The sequence below is a fragment of the Camelus bactrianus genome, chromosome 9 (genome assembly GCF_048773025.1).
Source record: "Camelus bactrianus isolate YW-2024 breed Bactrian camel chromosome 9, ASM4877302v1, whole genome shotgun sequence".
Taxonomy (NCBI): domain Eukaryota; kingdom Metazoa; phylum Chordata; class Mammalia; order Artiodactyla; family Camelidae; genus Camelus; species Camelus bactrianus.
In genome coordinates, this window is record NC_133547.1 from 42,483,360 (window position 1) to 42,500,625 (window position 17,266).

General features: G+C 47.4%; 1 protein-coding gene across 7 annotated transcripts in view; it reads left to right on the plus strand.

The window, feature by feature from the left end:
• The first annotated feature begins 2,752 nt into the window (after positions 1–2,752).
• LOC141578629 (NBPF family member NBPF4-like) overlaps positions 2,753–17,266 on the plus strand; it is a 32,408-nt gene continuing 17,894 nt past the window's right edge. For 2 of the 7 annotated variants that reach the window (XM_074370188.1, XM_074370189.1), the window contains exons 1-10: positions 2,806–2,945; positions 3,950–4,169; positions 8,304–8,389; positions 9,641–10,215; positions 10,318–10,528; positions 12,509–12,638; positions 13,301–13,515; positions 14,579–14,630; positions 15,498–15,709; positions 16,709–16,760. In XM_074370188.1, the coding sequence (XP_074226289.1) occupies positions 10,351–10,528; positions 12,509–12,638; positions 13,301–13,515; positions 14,579–14,630; positions 15,498–15,709; positions 16,709–16,760 (839 nt within the window). In that variant the 5' untranslated portion in view covers positions 2,806–2,945; positions 3,950–4,169; positions 8,304–8,389; positions 9,641–10,215; positions 10,318–10,350. Of the gene's footprint in view, positions 2,946–3,949; positions 4,170–6,127; positions 6,334–8,303; positions 8,390–9,640; positions 10,216–10,317; positions 10,529–12,508; positions 12,639–13,300; positions 13,516–14,578; positions 14,631–15,497; positions 15,710–16,708; positions 16,761–17,266 lie in introns of those variants that run through there. The other 5 variants (XM_074370184.1, XM_074370185.1, XM_074370190.1 and 2 more) reach the window with 5 other exon arrangements.

Sequence of the window (17,266 nt, forward strand, 5' to 3'; positions counted from 1 at the left end):
CTCATAGCAGTCAGAATGGTCATCATTAAAAGTTCCACAGGTGATAAATTGCTGGAGAGGGTGTGGAGAAAAGGGAACCCGCCTACACTATTGGTGGGCATGTAGTTTGGTGCAGCCATTATGGAAAACAGTACAGGGATTCCTTAAAAAACTAAAAACAGACTTACCATATGATCCAGCAGTCCCACTCCTGGCATATAAACAGAGGGAACTCTAATTTGAAAAGCTATATGGACCCCAACGTTCAAAGCAGCACTATATACAACAGCAAAGACATGGAAGCAACCTACATGTCCATCGACAAATGACTGGATAAAGAAGTCCTGGTACATTTATACAATGGACTACTACTCAACCATAGAAAAGAATAAAATAGTGCCATTTGCAGAACATGGACGGACCTGGAGATTATCATTCTAAGTGAAGTAAACCAGAAAGAGAAAGAAAAATGCCATATGATGTCACTCATATGTGGAACCTGAAAAAAAGAAAAACAGGAGGACACTAATGAGCTCATCTACAAAACAGAAATAGAGCCACAGACATAGTCAACAGGCTTATGGTTACTGGGGGAAAGGAGGTAGGAAAGGATCAATGTGGGAGTTTGAGATTTGCAAATGTTAGCCACTACATATAAAAATAGATTAAAAGAACAAATTTCTTCTATATAGCACCGGGAAATATGTTCAGTATCTTATAATAACCTTTGATGAAAAAGAATATGAAAACAAATACATGGATGGATATACATATATGGCTGGGACCCTGTGCTGTACACCAGAAACTGATACATTGTAGCTGAGTATACTTCAGTTCTAAAAAAAAGAACGAAACTGTAGCAAAGTAAACAAAACAAAACAAAACACCATAGTTCTTACTGATACTCCATCATCTCTTTCAGCGAGAGTGACTTTAAGCTGACTCCTTCGTCCCTTTGATAAGATCACAGCAGTCTCTGAGACCTTTCCTGGTATCACTAGGACAAGGTGTTTCTTTTTCAGCTTGAGTATTCACTACCCCGACCTGGATTCAGTAATTTCTTTAAGAATCTCTGGTTTGTTTCTGTGCAAAACAGTATTCACAGAACAACTTGAATATCCTAGGCATACTTATTGGAACTGGTTTATTTCTAGGCCTTTCCAGTGGACAAATCTAGGAAACACATATTCAGAGTTTTGTGTATTTATGTACTCACATACACCCACAAAAACCACAATTCAAATTCAGAACTACAGGCTTTATATTGACTGTCTCTCTTTTATCTCAAGCTTTCTCTGCAAATAAGCATTTTTGTTTTCAAGGACTCTTGGAGTAGTAGAAACAGTGTCTCAGAAAGTCTCCTTGGTTTTTCCCCTATTATATGGACAAAAGAACAAAGATAACAGCAAAAATACCACTAACCACACAATTGAGCAAAGCCGTTTTTGGTTTTGTTACTGTCGTGGAGTACACATAAATTATTGTTTTTGTTTCTTGGGATAGTTCTTATCCATATGGTGCTTCAACAAAAGGATACACTGGTTCCCTTTTTACTTACATTGTGTTTTCAATACCTAGAGGTGACGTTTAAAAAATTTAATTTAATAATGGTAAAAAAAAAAAAAAAAAAAAGAAGCGTGGTTTCCAACTTAACTCTAACCAAACAAGGTATGTTCTAGTGTGGTCTAGGCTTGAGTGTAAGACCTGCGAGTGTCTCAAATGCCTGGGGAGAGAAGGATCAGAGAAACGCTGGACCCCATAGTCTGTTCCCTTTCTGGCTGGGCTTTGGATGAAACGACAAGGTTTCAGGAGCGGATTTTCAAATTTTAGCCTAACAGCAGCTTTGTATCCAATGAGGACGTAGGACTAAGAAATTCTGAATAAAATCGGAAGAAGCTGGGATAGAATCAATTAAAATTCGGAATAAAATAGGGCATCTGAATAAAACCCAGGACTTCCAATTCAGGCCTGCAACCATCAAGCCGAAAACTGAGACACAGCCTTCCTCCTGGCTGGTCAGCGACATCACAAACCCCTCACACGGACTATTTACTCACAGGGACAGACGATCGCGCGGTTGCAAGACGTGCGATGTGAAGCCCCTTGCGGTGGACGGTTCAGGGGGGCGCTGCGTCTGCCCTTTACTCTCTCCCCCCACCCCCGCCCGGAGACCCAGGGTGACCCGACTAGGGGGTGGCACTGGCGCTGCCTCTGCGCCCTCGGCGGCCGGGCCGGGGCCGCCGATGTCCGGCGACGGGCACAGTCGCCCTGGTCCAGCGTGGACGCCCCGGGCTGGGTGCCCCCACCTGCTCGCTGCCTGAACCCCGCAGCCCAGAGAAGCCCGATTCCGGGACTCCGACTCCTGAGGAGGAGCCGGCAAAACGCGGGGGATGCGGCTTTGAGGCGGCGGCGGGAGCCAGAGGGACTGTGGCTCGGGGAGCTCGTAGGCCGCGCAGCTTCCTTCCTGGGACCCAGACCGTAGGTCCGAGAGCAGCAGAAAGCCGGAGACGGGAGCCGGAGAGCACGTCCACTCAGCGCGTATCTGAGGCGCGAGTTCGCTTTCAGGCAGCCGCGGAGTTGGGGCTGCGGGATAAGAGTCGGTTGAGCGCGGCCTAAAGGGAAGGTCCCACCGAGACTCGACCTCGGATGTCTGGATTCAGAGTCCAGAGTGCTCACCAAGACGCCCTGGAACCGCAGGACGGCCCGACGCCCCCCGCGGAGCCAGGCGGCGCGCAGCCCCGCGGGCCCAGGACCCGCCTCCTGCCGGGCGCTCGCTCACGCCGCCCCGAGCCCGCTTCCTCCGCGACGCCAGGGGGCGCCTCGCTCGCCTTCCCTCGGCGCGTCTCTGCGGGTTTGTACGTCGTGAGGGACACGAAGTCCTCTCGGGGATGAGCCACAGGCACGGCGTTTAGACCTGCCCCAAATCCAGCTGCTCTGCCGGGATTGCTAGAGTTTTCTGCCCTGAGGTAAAAATTCTCGCCAGGAGAAACACAATAAACAAAAAGTGTTCCTTTCCTCTTGTATCCTCCTCCCGCCGCCCTGGGAGCTCAGACGACCATCAGAACAGCCCTCGGGGCTTCCTGGGATTGCCCTGCCCTGGCACCCGACGTGCAAAGGGTGCAAGCCCTTCCGGCTTCCCCTGGGGACAGATTCCTCTCTCTGTTGGGAGTCGTGTTCGAACCCCAGAGGCCCCTACGCGGCGCCCCACCAGCAGCCTGGCCGCGCCCGCCCCGCGGGGGGGACGTCGGGGAAAAGCAGGTGACCGCGTTTCTTCTGGGCTCTTTCCTCCCTGGCTTCTTTCTCCTCTTCAGGTTTCTGGGTCCCCCCTTCACGGCCTCCCGCATCCCCAAGACTCAAGGCCTCGCTCGGTCCCGGGTGGGGAGTTCCGTGCGGTGCCCGACGGGCCTCTGGACGTTTCCACCCTCGGGACGTTTAAGGGACTCAGCTGCCGGTTGGAAAGCTTCCAAGAGCGGCCCGTTTGGAAAGCCTTTCACAGCCTCCCTTTCTGCGGAGGGTGCAGCGCGCCGGCGGAGCGCAGGGGAGGTGGCACATGGGGGACTTCAGCCCGAGAGGCGGGGTCGGCACCTGCGGGGGCTCCGGGGCGGCGGGGAGCAGGCGGCCAGGGCCGTGGGCCCCGGGCCCCGCCATGGGGCGTCCAGTGCCGCTCGCTCGTGTCAGGGCCCCAGTGTGCCCCTGAATGAACTTCCAGCCGAGGAGGCAGGGACGCTGGAGCAGGTTCCCTCCGCAGGCTCTGAGCACAACAGGAGCCTATGAGCCTAGGACTCCTAATTGGAAGACCTGTGCTTGAAGCCCAGCAGGGAACGTTCTGGTCTTACTTCCACTCATTCTCCTGCTTCTGAGTCTCCCAATTCACCAAGCCTCCCTCCTGAGCTGCTTTTATGCTTCAGGCAGCGACCTCCCCCTGTGGCTCTTAGTTCTTGTCCTCACTTGCTCTTCTCTGTGGGCGCAGGTGGGGCGACTGTGGCAGCTCCGTTGTCCTGGATCTTGACGGAGTTGGGCCTGGCGCGATGGATTCTGGGGTCTCACCAGATGCCACGGGTCCCTCTGGACCTTCTGGAGCACCGAGGCCACCTTGACCTTCATGGTGGGATATGTGGATTCTACAGGACCTGCCATGCTGATGGAGGCTGAAGGAAGGGCGTGGAAATCCCCAGCTGCTCAGACTCCAGGTTGGTGCACCTCCACAGTCAGTAATAACTCGCCGTTACAGGGTGCCACCAACACTTTGATTTGAGGGGGTTGCATCCTTACCTTTCTAAAAAAAAATTAACAACCTTGCTCTTTAAGTGTTTTGACTTTTAAGTTGATGTCTAGTCAGTTTACAATGCTGTGTCAATTTCTGGTATACAGCATAATTTTTCAGTTATACCTATACATACATATATTCTTTTTCCTTATAGGTTACCACAAGATATCGAATATAGTTCCCTGTGCTATGCAGACTAAACTTGTTGCTTATCTATTTTATATATAGTAATGAGCATCTGCACATCCCCAAATCCCAATTAATCCTTTCCCATCCCCTTTCCCCCTCTGCTGACCAATAGCTGGTTTTCTATGTCTGTGAGACTATTTCTGATTTATAAATAAGTCCTTTTGTGTCTTTCTTTTTTTTAGATTCCACATGTAAGTGATAGCATATGCTACTTTTCTTTCTCTCTCTGGCTTACTCCAATTCGAATGACAGTCTCCTGCTCCATCCACGTTGCTCCAAACGACATTATTTTATTCTTTCTTATGGCTGAATTGTATGCCATTATATACGTACACCACGATTTCTTTATCCAGGCATCTGTCAATGGACATTTAGGTTTCTCCCATGACATCACGTTCTGCACAGGTTTAGGTTTACACATCAATTGAGCAGATATTACACAGTCCTCGTTATGCTCTGTTCTCCCTCACACAACTTCTTCAATTTTAGTATCTTGCATTAGCGTGGTGCGAGGGCGGGTGGACACCATGATCACGAAGAAAGGTAGTTTTCCCAAAGTGAGGCTTATCCACTGCACCCCGAATGTGCTGAAACCTATCATTTCCCTGAATCTGGGATCTCGAGCACACAAATTCTACTATTGGGGAACTGTGTTTGAACTCTTTACTGCCATTTATGGTTAATAAGAGACCATTTTAATATATTTAGTAGTAGGGGTAAACTCTTGGAAGGCATTTCTGGGACACATTTTCCCCAGAGGGCAAAACTTCCTGCTCCCCTTCTAAGTTGCTCTGGGGAAAAACATGCTGCATTTCTTTCAAGTGCCAGACTGTGTGCATCGACAACCCTCCAGGTGAATGAGGATTAAGGCCCTAATCCATGAAACAGGAACACTTTATTTGAGACTAGTTCCACTTCCCATTTTCTGTTGGAAAGAGAGTTGGCCAGCTTACCCCTTTACTGCAGAAACACCAGCAGAGATCTTGAACTCAGGGAGCCCCGTGTGGCCAGGTGACGGCCTCTCCCAGCCCAGGGAAGACAGATGTTTCTGATAGCTTAACTGGCTTTCCTCAGTTTTATTTTTGTCTTTTATAACGGACAGGCAATACCCCCAACTCACAAGCAGTAGTATCTAGCACCGTGTCCGGTGCGTAGCAAGTCAGGCACAGGAACGTTTTGTACCCACAAGAGGAGAAGATCTTGTGGGTGGAGTGCTTTCCGGGGTCTCTATTGGAACAACACAGTGAGGTTCCCGAGAGAGAGTCTGGGAACCTTTGCCCCTCCTTGAGTGACTGGTTGCAGCCCAGGGACTTTAAACATCTGGTGTCTCTTCCTGGCTCCCTCGGGAACGTAAGTCAGCCTTGGACCAGTGTTTCCTTAGAGACACCTCGTGAAAGTCAACACGTTCCCTTTGGCCAATTTGTAGTCATGTTCATCCTTCGCTGAGGGACCTTTTGGGGAATTAAAGTAACCAAGGCTGACATGCTTCTCAAGGGGCATGTCCACTCACGGAGAACTGGTTTTTAGCACAGACCTCAAAGGAACATCCCCTCAGTCCTTGGGCAGGGGCCTATGGGACTTCTGCATCCTCTAATACCGACGCAGACACTTCTGTCCTTGGATCTGGTAGGGTGCTTTTAAAATGCAAGCTTTAAGAGGTTTCCTAGGTTCACAGTTTCACCCTGGTCATGGCTGTGCTCTTTATTGTGTAAAAGTCACTTCAGAATCTTGAGAGACATTTTCCAGCTTGGATTTGTTAAAAGGGTGCCACGTGAATACAGAGTAACGGAAGCTGGATTTACTCTCCTGAGAGAAACAAACAAAGAAAATGATAACAACAAACTGGATGGGATACAGGAAACAAATATTTTCAAGAGACTGAGCTTCAGGCAATAAAGGTTAGTGAGTGATCCCTGAGAAACGAAAGACAAACAAGTGGGCCCCACAATCGCTCCGGTTTCCCACCTGGAGAGAGTTTCCAGCAAAGTAGAGAGAGGAAACCGAAAAGAAGCCCCATGGATTTTACTGTGCCGAGGACAATGAGCTGAGAGTCATTGTTCCTTCTCATCATCTCCCTCTCACCACGTGGAGCCATTCGGAGTTTGATGTTCTCACCTACTGATAACCCACTGTCCTGGGAAGAGTCACGTTTAAGCTCCGTTCAGAAAGGAATGTGTCCCCTCAGTCTGAATCTCCCAGTAGAATTAACACCATGCTTTACCCACAGGGACCCCATAAATGCTCATAAATAATTAGGTACATGAATTGATGCCTGAATTGAGCTGACGCTACCAGCCAAACTGATTTGTTCTCATGTTAGAAATAAACAATCTCAGGTAAAGAATATTAAACTCAGACAAGATTACTCTGAGACCTTAATAATCAAGCAAAATAAGGCTACCTCCTAATTTTGTCCAGGCACAGACAAACCAATGTCACTGTGCAACCTACAAAACCCCAAACCTCCTCTTTTTTTTTAAGGGAATATTTTTTACTTTTTTACTTCAGTCACAGACCTGCCCATGCTGACTCACAGTATTGAGTATGGAACAAACCCTGCTTCCTCCCATCCTCCTTCATATCATCCAAGCAAAGCCCAAATCTGATAGGAGACTCTTTCTGACACCCTTTTACTCAGACCATAATGTGTCTTTCCAGCTGCAAAGTACTAAAACCCAAGTTGTTTAATCAGAAGGGTGTTCCTGGTGTTTGGCTTAAGTGAATCGACACCAGCTTTCCAAGAACGAGCAGCTGCAAAAACTCCGCTTCAGAAAGAAACGTGGTATTATCCGTGAGATAGCAAGACTACAAAATCCAGAACTTGTTTTTATCCTTAAAAGAAAAGAGGGAGAAAAATTTTCTTTCTAAGAAGTCTTTTCATAACTAATGTGAACCTCAGGAGTTCAGACAGGATTTTCCCATGTCTTATTGAATAGAGAGATTGAGGATAAGGGTCAGAGAGAAGGTTACTAAGGAAGAATATGCAGTACAAACTGAGCTTTAATAGACCTGGGATCTGTCCAAACAAACAAACAAACAACCCTGTTGCACTTGAACCAGCAACCATTGCAGTAACAGGTGAATGAGCTCAAAGATCACTCAGGGAAGGAGAGAGTCACCTTGTAACTCGCATCCTTCCCATGGTTTTGTAGCCTGAAAAGGGGGATGTTCCCATGAGATGGGTCACTGGGACATAGCTGGGATTGGCTGGGCTGGTGGTTTCACAAGGGTGACAATGGCCACAACCTCCACGTGTTCCACTGAGCATTCATGACTCAGTGATGGAAGGAGAGAGCAGATTACTTTTCAACTCTCGAGACCCACCTCCATCACAACCCAGTTCACACTGAGGGCTGATAGTACTGTGTGAGGAAACTCACAAGTACATTCTGTCCAGTCAAAAATAGTTGTCCAAATTCTTCCTACACAGAGGTGATTGAAGACGAATTCATTACTTCACTGACATGCATAGCGTCCTAGTGCAATATTTGAAGTGCTATGAAAAAATCATTATCTGTATCATTTGTTAAGTAAGTACCAGCTCATTGAAAACCTTCAAAGTCCCAGGAGAGTTTGCTCAGGAAGGAAAGCCCGGATTCAGACTGATGATTTATTTTATAGTTCTTACTGCAATGGGAAGCATTTTCTCACTAAGACTCAATCCAGAAAGCATATGTTCTTTAGAGAAATGTTACCATGGATAGAAAAATCAGGATTCTCTTAGAACAATCTGAGATGACTTATGTAGGAGAAAGAGTGCTGCTCAACTCCATTGGTCCACAGAGACACAGGAGTCTCTTCATGCACTTAAACAAGCTGTAGGCCCATCTGTGCCTCTAACGTACTGTAATAATACAGAGACCTTCAGTTTACAGGTTAAAGTGAATGAAGGTGATGACAATGACCACAGCTTATCAGGAAAATATGACTTTGGGCTTTTGCAGTTGCAAATGGGTATGTATAAAAGGACAGTATGCGATTTTGGAAGATACTTTGGCAATATATTTGATTAAAATGGCTGTTGAATATTTAGTCCATGTGCTGCCAATCGCTTTATAGAGTGACCAGCCTAGTTTGACTCTAGCCAACAGTGACTATTTGGAGAAAAGTCAGGGCCTGAGAGAAGAGCACATCGTACCAGGAGTGGAGCTACTTGTGGCTTCAAGGAAGCCGGGTACCTTTTGTGAGCCTTTGGGTTCATCAGGGTAAAGTGAAGGAATTTGACACATTTTTTTTCCCACAGAGAATTTCCGGCCCCACAGACACCACAAAATAGATTTCTGTAAAGCCTCTGCTGGATCTCACACACCAACGGCATTAAGCAGTGTGGTGGGAGGATGGCATGGGGCGGGGAGAAGACAAGCTTTCCTAAGTGGCTGAGGTAGTCCTCCATCTTTAACCTTGACACAAATGCTCAGGGGTACTTGGGAACACCCATTGCACTCTCAATTCAGGTTAGTCCAGCAGCTAAAGTGAAGAGAGTGATGCTGCAGAGTGTCTCCTAAGTCTCAGTGTCACCAGACCCAGAAAGGGACAGATGCTGAGCAAGTGAGGACTTCCTTTAGAACCTCACTTTCCCCCGCCTGCCTGCCCCTCTCCTCTCAAGCTAATCTTCTATGTCCCTGAGCACAAGGACACACGAACACTAAGGATCATCAACCCTCCCTGATCCATGACCTTGAACTTACCATGTTTTATTTGTGGAGTGGAGCCCAGGGCAATGGCGTGAGGAAAACTCAAAGAGAGCTATCAAGCAGAGTTCCATGAACACTGCTCTGCATCCCTGTCTGTTCAGTATGTGGGTGAACTGGATGAATATAGAACAACAGCATCATGCTGACAAGTCTTTCCCAAAGACATGGTCTCTATTCAACGACATGTGCAGAATTTGTTTTCATCAATTTGACAGCTTGGAAAACGATTACGTGGGACTAGAATACAATTCATACGTGACAATTATAAAATACAGTGTTTAGAGACATTAAGAAAAACAAAAATAGAGTAATCCACACCTGGAGGAGGAGTTTATAACACTGGCACGTCAAGCGTGAGAGAAGTTTATGGAGCCAGCAAGCTGCCCCAGTGAGATAAGGATCTGAAATAACACAGGGATGCAGTGAACAGAATATTGAGTCAGGACTGAGAAGACTTTCATAAATTAATTATTCATTCACTTAACATTATATTCTGCTCTTTGTCCTACAGTTTTTATGAGTTACACAAAACTGGCAAAGACCCAGAGAACGACGCCATGACATTCTACAAGTCTGACATCTTTCACTTGCGAAAAAGCCATAAGGCCTGTTACCACTTAAAGAGAAGGTGGTGTGACTTCATGACAGCCCTTAAGAAAATAAGACTTTTGAGAAAACAATTTGTCTCTTGGTATTTTTATAGACACAGGAGAAGGAAAATGACAGCAATGCTTGGATAACTTTTGGGAAGAGATAGGTTGGTGCTATCAGCACAAGTATAGAAAACCATTAAGAGTGGCTGGAGAGGGGGTGTCCCCATTGTGGCAACCTTCACGAGACCCCAAGCAGTGTGGCCTAGGCAACTAGAACACAGGGGCCCCCAGGATTCCATGGCCACCCCCACCGTCCAGTTCTGTTATTGCAACTGCAGACGGTTACCTGGCACTCCGGGCCCCGCTCCATCACTCCTGTTAGAGTCTGCGCAGCAGGCAGTGCCTGTGGCCCTGAGCTCTGTGCTCTCGAACGTTGTTTTTGTGGTTCCAGATCCTCAAGTGTTGTGAGCTGGTGATCAAGTTGTTCCCAACAGTAAGTTGAATACTCCTGCTTTTCCTCATGCCTCAATCCTGATTAAACTTATGTGATTTCACTTGTTTTTAATCCATCATATGCTGGGTTTCTTCTCCCCAGTCCCCGGCTCTACCTCTTCTGCCGCACGTCACCATGGCAGGATCTCTTGGCGCTTCGTGTGGTCCGAGGGCAGAACTTACAGTGCTGGAGATCAACCAGGAGCTGCACTTAGAGCTGACCAAACAGAAGCAGGACTTCCGAGATCTCACCCAGAAATTCCTTGTATGCCAAGCTACTACCTACTGCCTGGCCAACCAGCTGCAGAAATACAGTAAGTCCTAAGGGTCGTGGTCACCACCTGGTGAATGATCACTTTCTTTCCTCTCAGAAACTGAAACTCTCCACACTTTATCTTGCACCCCTTTGTCAGTATAAGTGTCATGCTGACCACAAACAAGGCAGGAAAGGCAGAAGTAGCTATTTGACACTCAAGTCACTGAGGATGGGCAAACTGAGGCATAAAGCATTGAGCAAATTGTCCAGGCGTGTGGTGAGCTGTAGTGTGAGACTAGAGCTAACATTCCACTTATTGATGCCTATTGATATCTCTCTAGAACAAGCTAAACCCTGTCAATTGGAATCTTTTCTGAATTGTATTTGGTCCTGCATCACTGTTGGCTAAACGTCTGGGACTAATGACTTCCTTCAGTACAAGCTTCCCTGAGGTCGCAGTGGCAAAGTACTGTGCCAGTTACACTGGGGTCACGTGGTGACAGCACACTCTGGGGGAAGCAGGTGATAGTACCTGCTTTGAAAGAATTAAAGATGAGTCAGCTCCTCATGGAAACCATGCTCTCCATGAATGATGCCATCAAGACAGGGGCTCCCTGGTGAGCGGGAAGCTGTGTTTCCTGGGTGCAGGGTCTCCTTCCTGAGTCCCAGGAAGTCATGCGACACCCTGTGGGGAGACTCCGGATGTTCTCTGGGGAAATTAGATAATCTGCATCACCCAATCTGTCTCTTCCTGTGCTGGTGAAACTTCAGTGATGTGTGTCAGCAGGAAATCCAGGTGACCCTGAGAGTTGGATCATGAGACATGTGGCGAATGAGAATGAGGGTAAGTGGGAGAGAACACCATTGCTAGGAAAACCCACGCCGGTATGTGGGGCAGGCCCTTCGCTCCCACAGTCATCCTGGTATTTGGAAGCACAGTTGCCTGTTCAGTAGGAGGGGTGTGTAGTGACAAATGGAATCCTGAGGACTCGGGGGAAATACACAACAAGATGATTGGAGGAATCTGGACAACTCTGGGTTTGTGTCATTTGCTTACAATTGATTTTCAGTAAACCGATGGTTAGGGTGTACTTAATGAAAAATGACTGAAACAGAGAAACTAAATGTGAAGCCTGCTATTTGAGAAAGTGAAGAGGTGCACTTTGGGGAAAGGATAAACTATCTTTTATTTACATCTTTCCTTATCAACCTAACATAATTTAAGAACCATGTTGTGAAGGTGAAGAAGGAAAAGGGTATCCCCCAGGACCTTGGTGTCAAGGTCACACAGTGCAGAGGTGAAGAACACAGACTCTGGGCCAGGCTCCCTCGGCGCACATCCACGCTGCATGTCTTTCTGTGCCTCGGTTTTCCTCTCTGTCCACCCAGTGCTGCTGCATGTTTGAGATGGAATAAATAGTCAGTAAATTGTTCTAGAACTCTTACAACACTGCCTGGTACATTGTAAACGCAGGTCCTAGTACTACTGCTTCTACTAACACACATCATCCTAGTATTTCGGCTCATGTCTTTCAGGTCCTCACAGTTTAACGCAACATATTTCACACAAGTGTATCCAGATGAATTTTTTTTTAACCTCTGAGGTACTTCCTCAGTACTGAAATCCCTGCACAAGGGAACCATCAGTCCCTTAGTCCTAGGGTCCACCCCAACCACACAAGAAGCCACCGCCTCATGCCCCTGCTCAGTGTTTCACCTCCGAGGTTGCAAGTCTTGTTAGACTGGCCCATGATTCACGGTCAGTCTCAGGGACTGTGACTTCTGACCTTTCCTAATGGCAGTTAGTCTGTCTAGTTCCCTTCTGTGCCTTGCAGCTTCTCTTTCCCCAGCTCTAAAATGGGGAGGAACTGAATGCCCCGCAGTGGGGAGGCTGAGGAATCAGATGTGGAAATCCCTGCCTACAGCCTGCTACCGCAGTTACCTCTGCCCTTGGGATGGACCCTAGCTCCTCCCTTGAAGGCAGTGACCACAGCAGGGGGTGCAGCTTTCCCCTGAGGCAGCATCTCTGTTTCCTCAGAGTGTGAAGAGTACAAGGACATCATTGAATCCGTGCTGGGGGAGAAGCTGCAGTTCCGGGTGGTGAAGTTGGCAGAGCAGCTGGCAGAGAAGCTGGCAGAGAAGCCAGTGCTAGCTGAGGAGAGGTTCAGGTAAGGAGGGCTCTGTGCAGGGAGGCTGGTGGAAGGTGTAGGCCTCTCTGAAGTGGGGCCACGAGCAACTTTGGGCCAGGAGAGTGCAGAAATGTTCATCACATTACGTGAAACTCAGCAGATTCAAATCCAGTGAACAACTCAGTGGCCTTTGGAACCTTCACCATGTTGTGCAACCAGTACCTCATTTACCTCTGAATCACAGTCCCTTCCTGGATGACTACACCTTGTCATCCTCCCTTGACTCTCTTATTCTCCTGTTCTTTCCACTTCTCACCAGCTGGGCCTGTCCACCCCATGTATGACTTTGTGACATTCACTGCCCAGTATGCCCCATGTGGATCTTTATATGGGAATGGGCATGGCTCAGTGAGACACTCAACGGACATCTTGATGAAGCAGGCTTAGGAAAACATGAGATTTAGTTTCCAGAAGAAGATGAATGGGATGTGACGGAATCCTAGAGGAGCATCTCTGATACGGAGGATGCCTCAGTTATACCATTTTTCTCCTCTTTGCCACAGGAAGGTCCCCCATATGTGCCAGAATTCTGCTCTGAGGGCTCGCGCCTCGGGGATGTTCTCACAGAATTGCCTTCGAAACCTCTAATCGTCTATCGTCGAACTATGCATTTTAACATCATTTCTTCTCTCTCATGTTAGGGAATACGATACCCTAATTTGCTCTCAGGCACGAGAGCTGACCCAGTTACGGCAGAAATTATGGGACGGGAGAGAAGACTCTATCCTGCTCATTCAACAACTCAGGGACGTCCTCACCCACAATGACCTTGACAACAACCCGGGCCAGGGCTTCCGAGAGCAGCTGACCGAGGGATGCAGGCTGGCAGAGCGCCTTGCCCGCAAGCTCAGCCCAGGTAAAGTGGCCCCAGGCTCTGATAGCCCTGAGCCTCTCATGCAAAGTTTCCTGGCTCATAAGAGACTCCTCACCTCCACTAGGAATGATTTTAACAAGTGTCTTGTGTCCGTGTTTCATTTTGGGGACTCTGACAGGACCAGGACTGGCTGAGTGGGAGGACAGAGGAGAAATGCGCAGGCTGGAGGTCACAGTGTTTCAACTGTCTGCTTCCCCTCTGATGGATGGTAGCCTTCGGGGCGAGACAGCATCCCCCAGGGTTAAAGCACAGAAAGGAAGATGTGTCTGGGCATAGCTTGTGGGAGCAGAAAGAGCCCTGGGCTTTGCATCAAAGTGGCCTGACCCCAGCCTGAGTGTTGTCTTTCCTGACTGTGAGCGAGTGATTGGATTTTCCTATTTCACTGTCTGTTTCCTCTTCTGTAAAATGGGTCAAATAATCTGTTGATGGTACTGCAGTGACTAATCTGGGAATGTTCATGAATCAGCTCAGAAAAAGGGAAGCCCTGCACTTTGTAGGGTTGGATTGGGCACTTAATGTTGTCGAACTCGTGTTGGGAACTTTGTTTCACTGTACCTTTTCCATGGAGAGAACTTCCCTTGGTAACACTCAGAGGCCTTAGGAATGTCCCATGATGTGGTCAGATGGAGGCATGTGGGACACGGTTGTTTCTCTCTTCTTAGACAAAGCAGGGGATGTATGGGAGAGCCGTAAGGGGTGCAGAGCCTGTGTCTAGGGAGAAATTAGTGGCCGGATGGATGAAAGAGTTGTAGACGTTGAGATGGCAGGTGGACACTTGTACAGTGATATAGGGAACAGAAGACCATTTGAATGTTTGCCCCTTGTCAGGCAGAGGGGTCATGATGGCCATCCAGCAGTTTGGGGTCACACTGAATGATGGATCAGACATGTGGACCAGGCCAATCATTTAAAGACAGTGCACTAGAACTTTAGCACCGCACTGACACATACATAGTGATTTATGTCCCCGTGGCCATACAACCATTAGGATTGTAGTTGGTGAAGTGGGGAAAAGCTGACTGGATATTTCTGAATTTGTTTGCAGAAATTCATGAAGATGAGGAAGATGAACTAGAAGAAGAAACACTCACCCCCAGGTAATCATGAAGTCTTAGGAGCCGGTAATGGGTAGGTAAAGTATGGAGAGGGTAGAAGAAAGATGAACCCATGAGGGCGAGAGAGTCTCATGTACCAGATGTGAGAAAAGAAAACCTGCAGATTGCATTGATTGACTTCAATCCAACCAACAGGGAAGTGGCCCTTTAACTTGGCTGTCTGTTGTCTCTGTGGCACTTGTAGGTATGGCCCAAGGTAATGTACCACCTTTAGGGTTCCCTGCACACACAGAGAATATGCATACTCTCCTAAATGAACACCAAGATGAGATAAAGAACTGTTTGTACACAGTTCTTAGGTGCTTGTTAGGAAGGAAGATAGCAATGGAATCAGTAAAGAAGTAACTCAAAGAATTAAACACCAGTAGAAGTGTCTAGAAAAACCTGTAGTTGCCACGTGACACTAGTATGAGAAAGGCTTTAGAGGAATTTTATTCGTAAATTGAAGGCAGAATATCTCTGAGGCTCTACAATACCTTAACACTCATACTCACTTGGCTACATTAACTTAAAGTGCATATGACAGAGGCACATGGCAGTAGCACATGCTGTGGCAGTTCACTTGTGCTTCATGATCACGAAAGGACCACACTGGGATGTTTGGGTGTCATTTCTCATCACATGTCATGTGGGCAGCGCACCGAACAACTAGTGCTCTCTCCCTCTCCCACCCCGTGACAGCCAGACTCTGCTTCACATACAGAAGGATAGTTACTTCCCTCTTTATGAGGAATGATAAGTTTGCATTTCATGAATAGTTCCTATGCCCTGCAGCAAAATCAGTAATGACAACAAGGGGACGGATGCTCATAGTTGAATTTTCTGTCATTCCTTTCCCACCTGGAACAGCATTGAGCAAGAGGAGTTGGAGGAGGAGTTGCTCCAAGAGTCCCAGGATGAATGTGTTTTGAATCCCTCAGTTCTCCAAGAAGGATCTGACTGCAACCGGCTAGACAGTGAAGGCAACTTGCCATTTGATGAAGAGAAAGTCAGCCGTGCTCCGGATGTAGCTGGTGCTTGCTCCCATGTTGCAGAAGATCCAATTCCAGCTGACCTCCCAGGTATCCTTTCTAGTTTTGTTCCCCACACACTGTCTAGACTGAAGAAGGTCTTCACCGAAGGTCGACCTTAGTGACACATATTGGTTTAACCCAGAGAAAAGGATGGATTGTGAAACACAGATATCGTATGTACCAGGGAGCCTTGATCCCTTTCTAGGCCCACTTCATGTATCTGTCACCCTGGACGCAAAGTCAGGCCACGTGACCGAAATCAGGGTTGAGAACCTGTCACCCACCTTGGGTGGACATCCACAGGAAGTGTCTGTCAGAGATAGTTTGTGTCAAATTTGTCTTCCAAGCTACAGTGGTCTGATTCTTCTTTTTGAACAATGTCCCTGGCCTTTCTTTGTCTGTCCAAACAGACTGGTAGCCTTGCCTCTGTGTTAGGTGAGGTGGTGTCTCTGGTTTCACTGAACTCAGCCCGAGACTTCATCTTTGTGATGTTGGCTTATCTTACCTAAGTAGCCATCTGAAAACCAGGAAAGAACCAAGTGTCCCTTTGCCTTGCTTGGATGTTTCCATGAAGTATGGGTGAGCTCTGGCAGTCCCTCCAGCCTTGAATGCCCATTGTTTCTGTGTAGCCCCAAATCGTCTCCTTGATATGAATGTCAGTAGCATTCATCTAGTCCCAAGCAGAAATTCTTCCGTAGCATCAGCAACCACATTATCTGATGGGACGAACCAATGTTGTAGAGAGAATTCTAGAAGCACCTCAGCTGATTTTTAGGACCTTTTGGGAAAATATACTATTAATTCGACAGACTCAGCAGATGGGATATTAGGAGAGAGCTCAACCAGATCAGCTAGAGAATTCCCCCAAGCATTCAGAAGCAGTCCTGCCTAATTCTCCTAAGACTTCAGCTTCCTGAAATACCTTTCATAGCATATTCTATTGTTGCCCTGAGAAGATTAACATTTCTATGTTACCTGTGTTCACTGAGTTGGCCTGTGGGAGGGTGAATTGTTTATTGTGACCTGCTGTCTCAAATTTCTTACCAGAAAATCAGAATGAGTGTGACGAAGCAGCTGGACAAGAGCCAGTGTCCGCCAGGTAATTCTGAAGATTTCTGGGCTGTTAATGTCAGTGGTGACCCCAGAAGAACTCAGATCCAGGGAAAAGACAACGTGCTGAATATGACTCTTGCATCCATTCACTCAACAGCCAACTAGGCACTTGAAAAATGTTGTTTCTTTCCATTGTGTCAGTTGTGTGTGTCTGAATTTCTGAATGTCTCAAGTTGAGTCATGGACAGTGATTTGACCAAGGTGCACTAGCCAGACTTGGGGGTCCCTGTAGTCAGCTGCTGTCCCCTCTGTGGATAAAACAGGGTGAGATGCACATATGTTTTGTGCCAGTTTGGCCTCAGTATGGTGATGAGTATTTGGCTGCGAGTGAAGAAAACATAAAAAAAAAATCAAAATTGTATCAAAATATTGAGATAATACTCCTTGAAGTTAGAAGTTACATGCCTGTAAATCCTCCAAGAGCTCTACTTGCTTGGGCACCGCCTGTATAGTTCAATGCAATGTATGCAAAACTGGGAGCCAAGATTTTAG